The sequence below is a fragment of the Oncorhynchus tshawytscha genome, linkage group LG12 (assembly GCF_018296145.1).
Source record: "Oncorhynchus tshawytscha isolate Ot180627B linkage group LG12, Otsh_v2.0, whole genome shotgun sequence".
NCBI classification, from domain to species: domain Eukaryota; kingdom Metazoa; phylum Chordata; class Actinopteri; order Salmoniformes; family Salmonidae; genus Oncorhynchus; species Oncorhynchus tshawytscha.
Window position 1 is genome coordinate 37144360 of NC_056440.1, and position 16345 is coordinate 37160704.

Sequence of the window (16345 nt, forward strand, 5' to 3'; positions counted from 1 at the left end):
ACTTTGCAACCCTAACCATTAGTGATATTTAATATGAATTTTCATTATCTGTACATACCTTTTTTCACAACGCAGTGCTCCTTCACCTGGAAAAACAATAGAAACATAATACTTTGTATTGTATTAGGATAATAAGCTTGTTATAGTACTGTTGGAAGTGGCTATGAATGGATTATGCTCTGCTCTGCTCCACTGTGTGTGTGTGTGTATTTGTGTGTGTGCGTGTGGGTGTGTGCGTGTGTGTGCGCGTATCTGATGCGTACTTGTGAGCGTGGCTTGTCCTTTCCACCTGAAACCTAAGCATATGCAGCGGACGAACGGAGGGTCTGCATGGACCAGAGAGAGCTGCAGAGATCTACTGGCTGAAGGTACAGTGTCTTACTTTATACACCATGATACTGTGTTTCATCATTCTATAACTTGCAAATAAAGAGCCTAAGCAAAGGTTGTCTTGTAATTTTAGCAATTTTGCTACAATAGGAAACATTTACATGCATTCTGCATTTCATGCCGTCATTTGTTTGAATAGTAGTTTTTAGCAATAGTGTTAGTTCCAGTTACAATAGTGCCCCGATAGTTCTAGTTCCAGTTACAATAGTGCCCCGATAGTTCTAGTTCCAGTTACAATAGTGCTCCAATAGTTCTAGTTTGAGTAACAATAGTGCTCCAATAGTGCTAGTTCCAGTTACAATAGTGCTCCAATAGTGCTAGTTCCAGTTACAATAGTGCTCCAATAGTGCTAGTTCCAGTTACAATAGTGCTCCAATAGTGCTAGTTCCAGTTACAATAGTGCTCCAATAGTGCTAGTTCCAGTTACAATAGTGCTCCAGTAGTGCAAGAATAGTGCTCCAATAGTGCTAGTTCCAGTTACAATAGTGCTCCAATAGTGTTAGTTACAGTTACAATAGTGCTCCAGTAGTGCTAGTTCCAGTTACAATAGTGCTCCAATAGTGCTAGTTCCAGTTACAATAGTGCTCCAATAGTGCTAGTTCCAGTTACAATAGTGCTCCCATAGTGCTAGTTCCAGTTACAATAGTGCTCCCATAGTGCTAGTTCCAGTTACAATAGTGCTCCAATTTTTTTATTTATTTTATTTTACCTTTATTTAACTAGGCAAGTCAGTTAAGAACAAATTCCTATTTTCAATGACGGCCTAGGAACAGTGGGTTAACTGCCTGTTCAGGGGCAGAACGACAGATTTGTACCTTGTCAGCTCGGGAATTTGAACTTGCAACCTTTCGGTTACTAGTTCAACGCTCTAACCACTAGGCTACCCTGCAGCCCTGGCAGTTCCAATAGTGCTCCAATAGTGCTAGCTCCAGTTCCAATAGTGCTCCAATAGTGCTAGAATAGTGCTAGTTCCAGTTACAATAGTGCTCCAATAGTGCTAGTTCCAGTTCCAATAGTGCTCCAATCGTGCTAGTTCCAGTTCCAATAATGCTCCAACAGTGCTAGTTCCAGTTCCAATAGTGCTCCAATAGTGCCAGTTCCAGTTCCAATAGTGCTCCAATAGTGCTAGTTCCAGTTCCAATAGTGCTCCAATAGTGCTAGTTCCAGTTCCAACAGTGCTAGTTCCAGTTCCAATAGTGTTCCAATAGTGCTAGTTCCAGTTCCAATAGTGCTCCAATAGTACTAGTTCCAGTTACAATAGTGCTCCAATAGTGCTAGAATAGTGCTAGTTCCAGTTATAATAGTGCTCCAATAGTGCTCCAATAGTGCTCCAATAGTGCTAGTTCCAGTTACAATAGTGCTCCAATAGTGCTCCAATAGTGCTAGTTCCAGTTACAATAGTGCTCCAATAGTGTTAGTTTCACTTACAACAGTGCTCCAATAGTGATAGAATAGTGCTAGTTCCAGTTCCAATAGTGCTCCAATAGTAAATCAAATCAAATCAAATCAAATCAAATTTATTTATATAGCCCTTCGTACATCAGCTGATATCTCAAAGTGCTGTACAGAAACCCAGCCTAAAACCCCAAACAGCAAGCAATGCAGGTGTAGAAGCACGGTGGCTAGGAAAAACTCCCTAGAAAGGCCAAAACCTAGGAAGAAACCTATAGCGGAACCTCTTCTGGCTGTGCCGGGTGGAGATTATAACAGAACATGGCCAACATGTTCAAATGTTCATAAATGACCAGCATGGTCGTATAATAATAAGGCAGAACAGTTGAAACTGGAGCAGCAGCACGGTCAGGTGGACTGGGGACAGCAAGGAGTCATCATGTCAGGTAGTCCTGGGGCATGGTCCTAGGGCTCAGGTCAGTTGAAACTGGAGCAGCAGCACGGCCAGGTGGACTGGGGACAGCAAGGAGTCATCATGTCAGGTAGTCCTGGGGCATGGTCCTAGGGTTCAGGTCCTCCGAGAGAGAGAGAGAGAGAGAAAGAGAGAATTAGAGAAAGCACACTTAGATTCACACAGGACACCGAATAGGACAGGAGAAGTACTCCAGATATAACAAACTGACCCTAGGCCCCCGACACATTAACTACTGCAGCATAAATACTGGAGGCTGAGACAGGAGGGGTCAGGAGACACTGTGGCCCCATCCGAGGACACCCCCAGACAGGGCCAAACAGGAAGGATATAACCCCACCCACTTTTCCAAAGCACAGCCCCCACACCACTAGAGGGATATCTTCAACCACCAACTTACCATCCTGAGACAAGGCTGAGTATAGCCCACAAAGATCTCCGCCATGGCACAACCCAAGGGGGGGGCGCCAACCCAGACAGGATGACCACATCAGTGAATCAACCCACTCAGGTGACGCACGCCTTCCAGGGACGGCATGAGAGAGCCCCAGTAAGCCAGTGACTCAGCCCCTGTAATAGGGTTAGAGGCAGAGAATCCCAGTGGGAAGAGGGGAACCAGCCAGGCAGAGACAGCAAGGGTGGTCCGTTGCTCCAGAGCCTTTCCGTTCACCTTCCCACTCCTGGGCCAGAATACACTCAATCATATGACCCACTGAAGAGATAAGTCTTCAGTAAGGACATAAAGGTTGAGACCGAGTTTGCGTCTCTGACATGGGTAGGCAGACCGTTCCATAAAAATGGAGCTCTATAGGAGAAAGCCCTGCCTCCAGCTGTTTGCTTAGAAATTCTAGGGACAATTAGGAGGCCTGCGTCTTGTGACCGTAGCGTACGTGTAGGTATGTACGGCAGGACCAAATCAGAGAGATAGGTAGGAGCAAGCCCATGTAATGCTTTGTAGGTTAGCAGTAAAACCTTGAAATCAGCCCTTGCTTTGACAGGAAGCCAGTGTAGAGAGGCTAGCACTGGAGTAATATGATCAAATTTTTTGGTTCTAGTCAGGATTCTAGCAGCCGTATTTAGCACCAACTGAAGTTTATTTAGTGCTTTATCCGGGTAGCCTGAAAGTAGAGCATTGCAGTAGTCTAACCTAGAAGTGACAAAAGCATGGATTAATTTTTCTGCATCATTTTTGGACAGAAAGTTTCTGATTTTTGCAATGTTACGTAGATGGAAAAAAGCTGTCCTTGAAATGGTCTTGATATGTTCTTCAAAAGAGAGATCAGGGTCCAGAGTAACGCCGAGGTCCTTCACAGTTTTATTTGAGACGACTGTACAACCATTAAGATTAATTGTCAGATTCAACAGAAGATCTCTTTGTTTCTTGGGACCTAGAACAAGCATCTCTGTTTTGTCTGAGTTTAAAAGTAGAAAGTTTGCAGCCATCCACTTCCTTATGTCTGAAACACATGCTTCTAGCAAGGGCAATTTTGGGGCTTCACCATGTTTCATTGAAATGTACAGCTGTGTGTCATCCGCATAGCAGTGAAAGTTAACATTATGTTTTCGAATAACATCCCCAAGAGGTAAAATATATAGTGAAAACAATAGTGGTCCCAAAACGGAACCTTGAGGAACACTGAAATTTACAGTTGATTTGTCAGAGGACAAACCATTCACAGAGACAAACTGATATCTTTCCGACAGATAAGATCTAAACCAGGCCAGAACTTGTCCGTGTAGACCAATTTGGGTTTCCAATCTCTCCAAAAGAATGTGGTGATCGATGGTATCAAAAGCAGCACTAAGGTCTAGGAGCACGAGGACAGATGCAGAGCCTCGGTCCGATGCCATTAAAATGTCACTTACCACCTTCACAAGTGCCGTCTCAGTGCTATGATGGGGTCTAAAACCAGACTGAAGCATTTCGTATACATTGTTTGTCTTCAGGAAGGCGGTAAGTTGCTGCCCAAGAGCCATTTCTAAAATTTTTGAGAGGAATGGAAGATTCGATATAGGCCGATAGTTTTTTATATTTTCTGGGTCAAGGTTTGGCTTTTTCAAGAGAGGCTTTATTACTGCCACTTTTAGTGAGTTTGGTACACATCCGGTGGATAGAGAGCCGTTTATTATGTTCAACATAGGAGGGCCAAGCACAGGAAGCAGCTCTTTTAGTAGTTTAGTTGGAATAGGGTCCAGTATGCAGCTTGAAGGTTTAGAGGCCATGATTATCTTCATCATTGTGTCAGTAGATATAGTACTAAAACACTTGAGCGTCTCTCTTGATCCTAGGTCCTGGGAGAGTTGTGCAGACTCAGGACAACTGAGCTTTGAAGGAATACGCAGATTTAAAGAGGAGTCTGTAATTTGCTTTCTAATAATCATAATCTTTTCCTCAAAGAAGTTCATGAATTTATCACTGCTAAAGTGAAAGTCATCCTCTCTTGGGGAATGCTGCTTTTTAGTTAGCTTTGCGACAGTATCAAAAAGGAATTTCGGATTGTTCTTATTTTCCTCAATTAAGTTAGAAAAATAGGATGATCGAGCAGCAGTAAGGTCTCTACGGTACTGCACGGTACTGTCTTTCCAAGCTAGTCGGAAGACTTCCAGTTTGGTGTGGCGCCATTTCCGTTCCAATTAGTACTAGTACTAGTTCCAGTTCCAATAGTGCTCCAATAGTGCTAGTTCCAGTTCCAATAGTGCTAGTTCCAGTTCCAATAGTGTTCCAATAGTGCTAGTTCCAGTTCCAATAGTGCTCCAATAGTACTAGTTCCAGTTACAATAGTGCTGCAATAGTGCTCCAATAGTGCTAGTTCTAGTTACAATAGTGCTCCAATAGTGTTAGTTTCACTTACAATAGTGCTCCAATCGTGATAGAATAGTGCTAGTTCCAGTTACAATAGTGCTCCAATAGTGGTAGTTTCACTTACAATAGTGCTCCAATAGTGTTAGTTCCAGTTACAATAGTGCTCCAATAGTGTTAGTTTCACTTACAAGAGTGCTCCAATAGTGCTAGAATAGTGCTAGTTCCAGTTACAATAGTGCTCCAATAGTGTTAGTTCCAGTTACAATAGTGCTCCAATAGCGTTAGTTTCACTTACAAGAGTGCTCCAATAGCGTTAGTTTCACTTACAAGAGTGCTCCAATAGTGCTAGAATAGTGCTAGTTCCAGTTACAATAGTGCTCCAATAGTGTTAGTTCCAGTTACAATAGTGCTCCAATAGCGTTAGTTTAACTTACAATAGTGTTCCAATAGTGTTAGTTTCACTTACAATAGTGCTCCAATAGTGCTAGTTGCAGTAACCTTCAAATATATTGTAATATTACAGTGGGTGTGCGCTTCTGGTAATTAAGTTTCATATCAATTTGTAAATGTTGCAGTGGCCTTTTACAATAACCAACATTGATTTCATGTATCTTTGTATGTTTACATCATTACACATAAATAATGTAATTTCAGAAACAAATTGATAGCATTTTGATACTTTAGGAGCCTGTCTCATTGGAGTATTATTATTTATTTTTTGTACAAAAGCTGCTGACAAATAACACATGTCTGTAAAGGCAAAATATCTGAAAACAAAAAAAACAAAGAAACAGACAGAGAATACACAGATGTAGGATATTATTTTGATCACCCTGTTACAGGGGGGAACATTTAAAACTAGTGGTGTAGTTGAGGTTTAAAAAGTCTTCTGAAGTTTGTAATTTCCACTTTGGAATAAAAAATATCCATGAACCACATTTTCTGTTGCTGCTGAGGCAAACTGGCTCAATTTAAGATCCTACATCTGTAAGTGCTTGAGTGAGAGATGAAGTAAAATCTTAATGACTTGCTAAACTGCTTGCTAGGTAAATGGCCTGTTGTTAGGTTAAAGAAAACACACACCCCCAGGCTCTCAGCAGATAGCTGTTAGTGTGCCCACCTGCTGGCTTGCTACCCACGCCAGATGAGTCCAGGCCCTAAAGTACCCATTCACATGACCACTAGTAGGTACTTCCACTGCCAGTTGGAGGCCATGGCCATGGGACCACTTTCACTATCACAGTTCTTAAGTAATCTGTGTTCTTTCTGCCTGCAGTTTTACACTGACATTTGTGTCAAATTTTCAGCTGTTTACTTCAAATATTTACGTTTAATGGAAATTAAAGTGTATGCTTTCAGTTGTCTGAGGTGACTTTTTTACGTTAATTTAGTTGTTTCGTGTTATACAGATATTCCGTGAAGGAGTAGATGACCATTGATACAATCTGAGGTGAATTTATCATTCAATTATTGTGATTTGAACTATTTCCACATAGTTTCACTGTAGCTGCTCACGCCACTGAGAAAAACATACTTCAGACATCTCCTTACCCCATGCAATATGAACCTATACCCTAACCCTGCATCACAGCAGAGTAAATGCAGTGTCTTTTTTGTTGTTGTCAATTTATCATTATCACATGTAACTAATCTACTTTTATATGCATGTCCAGCATGAGGATTTTAAAGATTCTTGAGATAAAATACACTACATTCCCCCTCTTCAATCCTGTAATGTTTACAAGCGTGAAACACACACCTCTATGAGCACAATCTGTGTCGCATTACATAGTGATTCTATCCTTACATGGCCAAGTTGAGCTTAGCATGAGCATGAGCATGAAAGCCCATATGATCAGACAGGCAGCTTTCTTACAGGGGGGCTGATGATAACTGATCTTCACAGTACAAAGCTCTGCAGGCCTTTTCATGTCACCTACATTGAGTGGAGGGGCTGCTGCTGCTGAGCTGGAGGATAAAGTGGCTGGCCCATTGAAGAGAGTAAAGAGGCCAGTAGCAGACAATGCTCCACTGCCATTGCGGTGCCACTGAAATACACAACCAAAATAGGAATTAGAGAGAGAGAGAGAGAGAGAGAGAGAGAGCACAAGAGAGAGAGAGAGATCTAGTGAGAGAGTGCTAGAGAGAGAGAGATCTAGTGAGAGAGTGAGCTAGAGAAAGAGAGAGATAGAGAGAGAGAGAGAGAGAGAGAGAGAGAGAGAGAGAGAAAAGCGAGAGAGAGAGAGAGAGAAAGAGAGAGAGAGAAAGAGAGATGGGGGAGAGAGATGGGGGAGTGGTGCTAAGTGAGCTCTTTCATATATTGCATGGAGCATTTAGAAAATGCATGCACACATGCACATGCACAAGAGAACTGCAGCAGTGCAACAAGATTGGCAACCCCTTTGGATGCAAAATAATACTAGGAATGTTATTAGTTACACACTATAATAAATCCACAATCAGACAAATAATTGCAAACAACATAGGGAAAATGTGAAATAATCCCCGCTAGGCCCCTGATTAAACTGGTCAAACAATCAAGCTACCTTTTTCAAGTCTACTCATATAATCTCTGATTCACCGCATAAAATGAATATGATATGTGATTGTCGCACTGTTTTTCAGGACACACGCACTGCTGTTCCCATGGACAAGCCTCTCTGGACTTCAGCGTCAGGTGGAGCCCTGCAGTAGGATGCTGGGGTCTATGTCTGTCTGTGGTCCCCCTGCTGTGGCCTCTCACCTTTGGCTGCTCATTTTCTCCTGCTCTCTTCACAGTCAACCAGCCCTGTCTGACCTTGGTGAGTGAGAGGCAAACTGAATACAGAATACAGTGCTTTCGCCTTTGTTGCTGTTATTGCAGTTTGATGTCAAAGAGTGGAGCCAAATTTGGTCATGCAAATGCTGTTGCCAAATTATTGGTTGCTGCACAATGATTGCATAATACTGGTGATTTTTTATTTTTTTTGGTCATATCATTAATCACATTTACAGAACAGACTATACATTTTCATGAGCGATATAGGACCACACTTTATGACCTGCAACACTAATACTACGAGTTATTTGTGTATCAATGAAATGCTGATTACTGTCATGATTTCTGCTATGATCGAGACTAGTTTTCTAAATAGTCCCCATGCTAATTTCCAGACCTCATGTATACATGTGACAAAAGGCCTGAAAAAAAAACCCTGCTCCAGCTTCATCTGTCTCCTAGCAACACGCAGCTTCACAAACACTGTTATCTGATTATCAAGGTTCTCAGATAAATTGACAGTTTGGGAACCTTCAATCATTAGATCTTTTGTAAATTCATATATGAATGTGAATCATCTTCTGTTGTTTTATTCTGTAGGGTAATAACTCAAAACAATACTCACTTTTACTGGTTACTTCACTGTCAATGATTGCAGCTAATGTTTTGAAGTAAAGTATTCTTATTACATACAGTATCTAGCCATTTGGGTGCCTAACTGGTGCATTAATCAGCTCTGTGTCCTTTCACACGACAAGTTACTGACAAGCAGAGACTGACTGGGTGTCATGTGTTACTTAACCTACAGTATAGGATCTTAGCTTTTAGCCGGTTGGTATCTTGAGGAATAGACACTGCCTGGAACGCAGTTTTACCAATCAGCATTCAGGATTAGACTCTGATTAGTGAAGCCTCAGAATTAGTATGTCAATTTGCTGCCTGTTTGCTCTCTCTCTCTCTCTCTCTCTCTCTCTCTCTCTGGTTTGTGTCTCACACTTCTGTCTGTGGTCAGTGTTCTCCACCTGTCCAGAGGATAGTGCTGGTGTGCTGGGTGCTCCCCTCACACTACATTGTGCAGTGTCTGACTCCAGCCGCCAGGGGGCACTGCCTGTTCGATGGGAAAGGGCCAGCGGAGAGGCAGCAGCACTGAGTCCTGGTCCTGACAAAGGGATCCACCAAGTGGCCAACGGATCTCTGTTCTTCCTCCAGCTGAGAGAGGGGGACCTGGGGAGATATGTCTGTAGTGCAGGCATTGGAGACAAACACATCAGGACTGTTGTCCAAGTGATGGAAGCTGGTTTGTTGGCCTTCTCACCTCTTGTGCATGCCTCTGCTGAATGCATTTACATTAGCTTTAGTACACAGAACATATTTGGCTTGTATGTGATGTCTGTTTCAGAAATGAGCAAAGCATAGATACATTTGATCCTTTGTTTGACACTGTGTGTGTAGAGCTGGAGGCAGTGTTCTTTAGTCCTCAGTCTCAGACGGTCAGTGAGGGTCAGGCAGTGTTCCTCCAGTGTGTCTCAGGGAACAGCTCACCCCCTGCACACATCACCTGGCTCAAAGACAACACACTCTTCACCAAAGGCACTCAGATGCAGGTATTGAATGCATTAGTCTGTGCATGGATTTGATTGCATGTATTTTTTGTGTCCTTGTATATGTGGATATTTGATTGTGTGTGGCTGTGTGTATGTCTAAATGCACACTATGTTACTCCAGGGCCAATATGGAGGGGGTAATCAGAGGAAGACCTCAGGCACTCTCCACCTCTCTAATGTCTTAATAGAGGACGAAGGGGAATACGTCTGTGTCACACACAACGCCTTAGTGAACAGCAGCCTGGAGAGCAAAGCAGCTACACTCACTGTACAAGGTGAGACAATGCACAGCCTCTTCCCTACTCCCTGCTTACCCCCTCTCTCTGCCCTGTCTTCTTAGAACAGCATGAATGACGGAACTAGAGTTGTTGCCAGTCTTTTTCTGTTTTAGCCAGCTCCTGTATCAATCTACACTGCCTTCAGAAAGTATTCATACCCCTTGACTCATTCCACATTTGATTGTGTTACAGCCTGAATTAAAAATAGATGAAATAGATTTTGTTCTCACCCATCTACACTCAATACCCCATAACGACAAAGTGAAAACATGTTTTAATATCTAGTCTACTAAACTATATGGAAATGTTTTAAGAAGGTCATACCTAGGACCATTTAACTATTTGATTCTGAATTCTGAAGTTTAAAAAAAATATTTTTGGGGAGGGATAAACAATTGTTTTTGGCCTTACTGCTATTAGCCCATACAAAAGCAAGGAACAACAGAAAAAACAATAATTTTGCACGCCCAATTTTTCAGTTTTTGACTTGTTAAAAAAGTTTGAAATATCCAATAAATGTCGTTCCACTTCATAATTGTGTCCCACTTGTTGTTGATTCTTCACAAAAAAATACAGTTTTATATCTCTATGTTTGAAGCCTGAAATGTGGCAAAAGGTCGAAAAGTTCAAGGGGGCCGAATACTTTCGCAAGGCACTGTATCTCCTATTCAACTAAACTGTATGAATTGTCATGATTTCCACTGAAGTCGGTCCCTCTCCTTGTTCGGGCGATGTCCGGCGGTCAAAGTCACCAACCTTCTAGCCATCACTGATTCATTTTTCATTTTGGGTTTTGTCTTGTCTTCCTTCACACCTGGTTCCAATCCCATCAGATGTTGTGTATTTAACCCCCTGTTTTCCCCTCATGTCCTTGTCGGAGATTGTTTTATTGTATGTTACGCGCAAGTCATGTGTCGGTGTGCGACAGGTTTTGTACCCACTTATATTATTTTTTGTATATTTTGGTTTTTGGAGTTTTATGACCCCGTTTATACCATGTTCGTTTTCCTGCGCCTGACTTCCCTGCCACCGACACGCACCCATTACAGAATCTCCGACCATAACTATGGAGTCAGCAGGAGAGGGTATTGAGGTGGAGGAGCGCGTCCAGGAGCATGCAGTTATGCTCTACCATCTTGGCGCCGCCATGGATCGCGTTGTCCAGAAAATGGACCGCTGGGAGAGACAGGGAGTTCTTCCAGCGCCTCCACCAGCACAATTGGGGTCTCCCCTGAGCGCCCCTTTCCCGCCTGAACCCAGTGGGATCCGTCTCTCCTTGCCACAGGAGTACGACGGGAGGGCTACGAACTGCCAGGGTTTCTTGTTGCAGTTAGACCTCTATCTGGCCACCGTCCACCCGGCTCCATCGGACCATGAGAGGGTGTCTGCCCTCGTCTCGTGCCTCACCGGGAGAGCCCTGGAGTGGGCCAACGCCGTGTGGAGAGAGGGAGATGCGGCGTTGGACCAGTTTGAGGAGTTCACCCGCCGTTTCTGGGCAGTCTTCGACCACCCGCCAGAGGGTAGAGCGGTGGATGAGCTCATCTACCATCTGAGGCAGGAGACGAGGAGCACCCAGGAGTTCGCCCTGGAGTTTAGGACCCTGGCTGCAGCCGCAGGATGGAACAACAGGGCCCTGATCAACCATTACAGCTGCAGTCTGCGCGAGGACATCCGTCGGGAGCTGGCCTGCAGAGACACCACTCTCAAGTTTGACCAGCTGGTGGACCTGTCCATCTGACTGGACAACCTTCTGGCTACTCGTGGACGTTCAGATCGGGGTCTGGTGGTTCCATCCTCCCGCACTCCCTCTCAGATAACCATGGAGCTGGGAGGGGTGGTGTGCAGGAGGAGGGGGTTCACGCTCGTGTACCATCTGTGGCAGCAGAGGTCACACTGTCGGTCGGTGCCGGGTTGGTTCCTCTGGGAAGCAAGGCAGCAGGCAGGGCGCTCTGGCGTCACCCCAGGTAAGCCGGCACCACTCTCACCCAGAGCCCACTGTTGTTCATATGTTTGTGTCTGTCACGTTCCCTGAGTTTTCCCCGCATTCCCAGCATAAGGCGCTCGTCGATTCAGGCACAGCTGGGAATTTTATTGATAGAGCTTTAGCCTATAGTTTAGGGATCCCCATATTTCCCGTGGATGTGCCCCTCCTCGTTCATGCCTTAGATAGTCGACCATTAGGGTCAGGGTTGATTAGGGAGGTCACCGCACCTTTGGGCATGGTGATGCAGGGGGGGTCATACGGAGAGAATTAGTCTCTTCCTCATTGACTCTCCTGCGATTCCCGTGGTGCTGGGTCTACCCTGGTTAGCTTGTCATAACCCCGGTTTCTTGGCCACAGAGGGCTCTCACGGGTGGTCGCGAGAGTGCTCAGGTAGGTGTTTAGGGGTTTCCGTTGGTGCTACAACGGTGGAGAGTCAAGACCAGGTTTCCACCGTGCGCATCCCCCTTGAATATGCCGTTTTGGCTCTCGCCTTCTCCAAAAAGAAGGCGACTCAATTACCACCTCATCGACGGGGCGATTGTGTGATTGACCTCCTGGTAGACGCTGCACTACCCAGGAGTCACGTGTATCCCCTCTCACAGGCGAAGACGGAGGCTATGGAAACATATGTCTCCAAATCCCTCCATCAGGGGTACATTCGGTCCTCCACTTCACCCGCCTCCTTGAGTTTCTTTTTTGTGAAGAACAAGGAGGGGGGTCTGCGCCATTGTATTGACTATCAGCGTCTGAATCAGATCACTGTGAGGTATAGTTACCCGCTACCTCTCATAGCCACAGCGATTGAGTCAATGCACGGGGCGCACTTCTTCACCAAACTAGATCTCAGGAGAGCTTACAACCTGGTGCGTAACCGAAAGAGAGACGATTGGAAGACGGCTTTCAGTACCACCTCTGAGCACTATGAGTACCTCGTCATGCCATACGGGTTGATGAATGCGCCATCAGTCTTCCAAGCCTTTGTAGACAAGATTTTTAGGGACCTGCACTGGCAGGATGTAGTGGTGTATATTGATGACATTTTGATATACTCCGCTACACGCGCTGAGCATGTGTCCCTGGTGAGCAGAGTGCTTGGATGCCTGTTGGTGCATGACCTGTACACCAAGGCTGAGAAATGCCTGTTTTTCTAACAGTCCGTCTCCTTCCTAGGGTATCGCAATTCCACTTCAGGGGTGGAGATGGAGAGTGACCGCATTGCAGCCGTGTGTAATTGGCCGACTCCCACCACGGTAAAGGAGGTGCAGCGGTTCTTAGGGTTTGCCAACTACTACCAGAGGTTTATCCGGGATTTTGGTCAGGTGGCGGCTCCCATTACCTCACTGCTGAAGGGGTGCCCGGTGCGCTTGCAGTGGTCAGCTGTGGCGGACAGGGCATTTAGTCACCTGAGGGCTCTGTTTACCTCGGCTCTCGTGTTGGCCTATCCGGATCCCTCTTTGGCGTTCATAGTGGAGGTGGATGCATCCGAGGCTGGGATAGGAGCGGTGCTCTCTCAGCGCTCGGGTACACCACTGAAGCTCCGCCCATGTGACTTCTTCTCGAAGAAGCTCAGCCCAGCGGAGCGAAACTATGATGTTGGGGCCCGGGAGCTATTGGCTGTAGTCAAGGTCTTGAAGGCGTGGAGAAATTGGCTTGAGGGGGCTAAACACCATTTCTCATCTGGACTGACAACCGCAATCTGGAGTACATCCGGGCGGCAAGGAGACTGAACCCTCGCCAGGCAAGGTGGGCCATGTTTTCCACCCGTTTTGTATTTACCCTTTCCTACAGACCAGGCTCTCATAATGTTAAGCCAGACGCATTGTCCCGGCTGTATGAGAGGAGCGGCCCATGGATCCCACTCCCATACTCTTGCCTGGTGGCACCGGTAGTGTGGAAGCTGGACGCAGACATTGAGCAGGCGTTGTGTACAGAGCCCGCTCCCCGTCAGTGTCTGGCTGAGCATCTGTATGTTCCGTCTGCTGTCCGCGACCGGCTAATCTATTGGGCCCATACGTCACCCTCCTCTGGTCATCCTGGTATCGGATAAGGATGGTGCGCTGTATTAGTGGGAAGTACTGGTGGCCCACTTTAGCTAAGGACGTGAGGGTTTATGTTACCTGTGCGCCCAACGCAAGGCTCCTAGACACCTGTCCAGAGGTAAGTTACAACCCTTACCCGTTCCACAACGGCCATGGTGGCACCTGTCGGTGGATTTCCTGTCTGATCTTCCTCCTTCGCAGGGTAACACCACGATCCTGGTCGTTGTGGATCATTTTTCTAGTGTCTGATCGGGGTCTCCACTTCACGTCGAGGGTTTGGAGGGCGTTCATGGAACGTCTGGGGGTCTCGGGCAGCCTTACCTCAGGTTTTCACCCAGAGAGTAACGGCAGGTGGAGAGAGTTAACCAGGATGTGGGTAGGTTTCTGAGGTCTTATTGCCAGGACCGGCCAGGGGAGTAGGCAGCGTTCGTGCCCTGGGCAGAGATGGCCCAGAACTCGCTCCGCCACTCCTCCACTAACCTTTCTCCCGTCCAGTGTGTATTGGGGTATCAGCCGGTTCTGTCACGGCTTCCGCCGAAGTCGGTCCCTCTCCTTGTTCGGGCGGTGTTCGGCGGTCGACGTCATCGACCTTCTAGCCATCACTGATCCATTTTTAATTTTCCATTGGTTTTGTCTTGTCTTCCTTCACACCTGGTTCCAATCCCATCAATTACATGTTGCGTATTTAACCCTCTGTTTCCCCTCATGTCCTCATTGGAGATTGTTTTATTGTATGTTATGTGCAAGTCATGTGTCGGTGTGCGACAGGTTTTGTACCCACTTATATTATTTTTTGTATATTTTGGTTTTTGGAATGTTATGACTACTTATTAAACGACTCCATTTATACCAAGTTAGTTTTCCTGCGCCTGACTTCCCTGCCACCGACACGCACCCATTACATGAATAAGGCTTGAAATGACTTATATGCTTTCTAAATATAGCATAATCAAATTATTAAATGACTGACACTAAGATTTCACCTTCCTTATAACTGTATAATGCCTATTTGTATGTTTAGTGTTTGAGAAAATGTGCATATTTTCTAAAGGTCTCTCTTGATCAACGTCTCACAGAGCTCTAGCTTGGCTTGCTGAACTCGTTAGGAACTCGTTGTTTTTGTTTAATATTAACAGATTAATGGCTAATAAATCAATTTCTGAATGTGCTTCTGTGATGAAACCACTCTCTCCTGCTGAGCTACGATGTAATGATTGCAGGCATGTGCTTTGTCCGTGGCTGTGATGTGAGGTTTAGCCAGGAGTTGATGGACATTCAGAAGTGCAAATGAAATGGTAGGAGGGACATCCCAGCTTCAGGTCACACAGGCTCAGAAAAAGTACTCCTGGAACTACACACTACTGCCTAATTCTCACTTGAAACATTGTGTTTGTGTTTAATTGGCTAAATTATACATTCTGTTAACATTATGACACCAAAGTGATCTGTTCATGAATTTTGTAGTCTATGACATTTACATATGATCATTTTTCACTAAGTAGTTGGGTGTAGTGAACTACTTTTTCAAAGTAACTTTAGTTAAGTAAGCTAGATTTTTCTTAAGGGTCGTTTTAGTGTAGCTTAACTTCGTTCAGTGTGGAATAATTGGTAGCTTGGTAAACTATATTTTCAGAGTAGCTTCCCCAACACTGACAGGAAGCCACTGTAGAGTGTTGAGACACACCCCCATGTTTATCTGTTGAACATTACACAGGAAGTGCCCCCCCCACACACACACATGTACTGTATCTATTGCTCTGCAGGAGTCCCTACAGGGCTGCAGATCACTCAGGGCCCTGACAACCTCACCATCGCCATGCAGACAGAGGTCTCCATGTGCTGTGTTGCCCGAGGCTTCCCAGCTCCCACAGTGGAATGGTTCAAAGACAGCCATCTCCTGGCGAACAGCTCCTGCTTGAGTTTGCAGAACAAGGGACAGCTGCTTGTGTTCAAGTGAGGCAATCTTGAGGACACTATGACATTATCATTGTTTTAAAAAAATCTTTAAATCCAATGTAAAAAGCATCTGTGCTCCTCATTCCCAGGAATGTGTCTGAGGAAGATGAGGGTTCCTACCACTGTGAGGCCAGGAATGAGAGGGAGATTGTCAGATCTCAGCCTGCCTATCTCCTCCCAGCAGGTACTGTATACCATGCTCTGGTTGTTATTATTCCAACCTAAATATCAATACTATCACCTTAATTGACATACAGTACCTCAGTATTGACATACCTCTCTCCCTCTCAAATCAAATCAAATCAAATCAAATCAAATTTTATTTGTCACATACACATGGTTAGCAGATGTTAATGCGAGTGTAGCGAAATGCTTGTGCTTCTAGTTCCGACAATGCAGTAATAACGAGCAAGTAATCTAACTAACAATTCCAAAAAAAAACTACTGTCATACACAGTGTAAGGGGATAAAGAATATGTACATAAGGATATATGAATGAGTGATGGTACAGAGCAGCATAGGCAAGATACAGTAGATGATATCGAGTACAGTATATACATATGAGATAAGTATGTAAACCAAGTGGCATAGTTAAAGTGGCTAGTGATACATGTATTACATAAGGATGCAGTCGATGATATAGAGTACAGTATCAACGTATGCATATGA

At 44.9% G+C, this 16345-nt stretch overlaps 1 protein-coding gene across 2 annotated transcripts in view; it reads left to right on the forward strand.

Annotated features, from left to right (window-relative positions):
• Positions 1–294: 294 nt before the first annotated feature.
• LOC112263112 overlaps positions 295–16345 on the forward strand; it is a 33898-nt gene continuing 17847 nt past the window's right edge. For both annotated transcript variants that reach the window (XM_042294889.1, XM_042294890.1), the window contains exons 1-7: positions 295–368; positions 7683–7858; positions 8828–9112; positions 9268–9419; positions 9541–9694; positions 15484–15673; positions 15766–15860. In XM_042294889.1, the coding sequence (XP_042150823.1) occupies positions 7753–7858; positions 8828–9112; positions 9268–9419; positions 9541–9694; positions 15484–15673; positions 15766–15860 (982 nt within the window). In that variant the 5' untranslated portion in view covers positions 295–368; positions 7683–7752. The remainder of the gene's footprint in view (positions 369–7682; positions 7859–8827; positions 9113–9267; positions 9420–9540; positions 9695–15483; positions 15674–15765; positions 15861–16345) is intronic.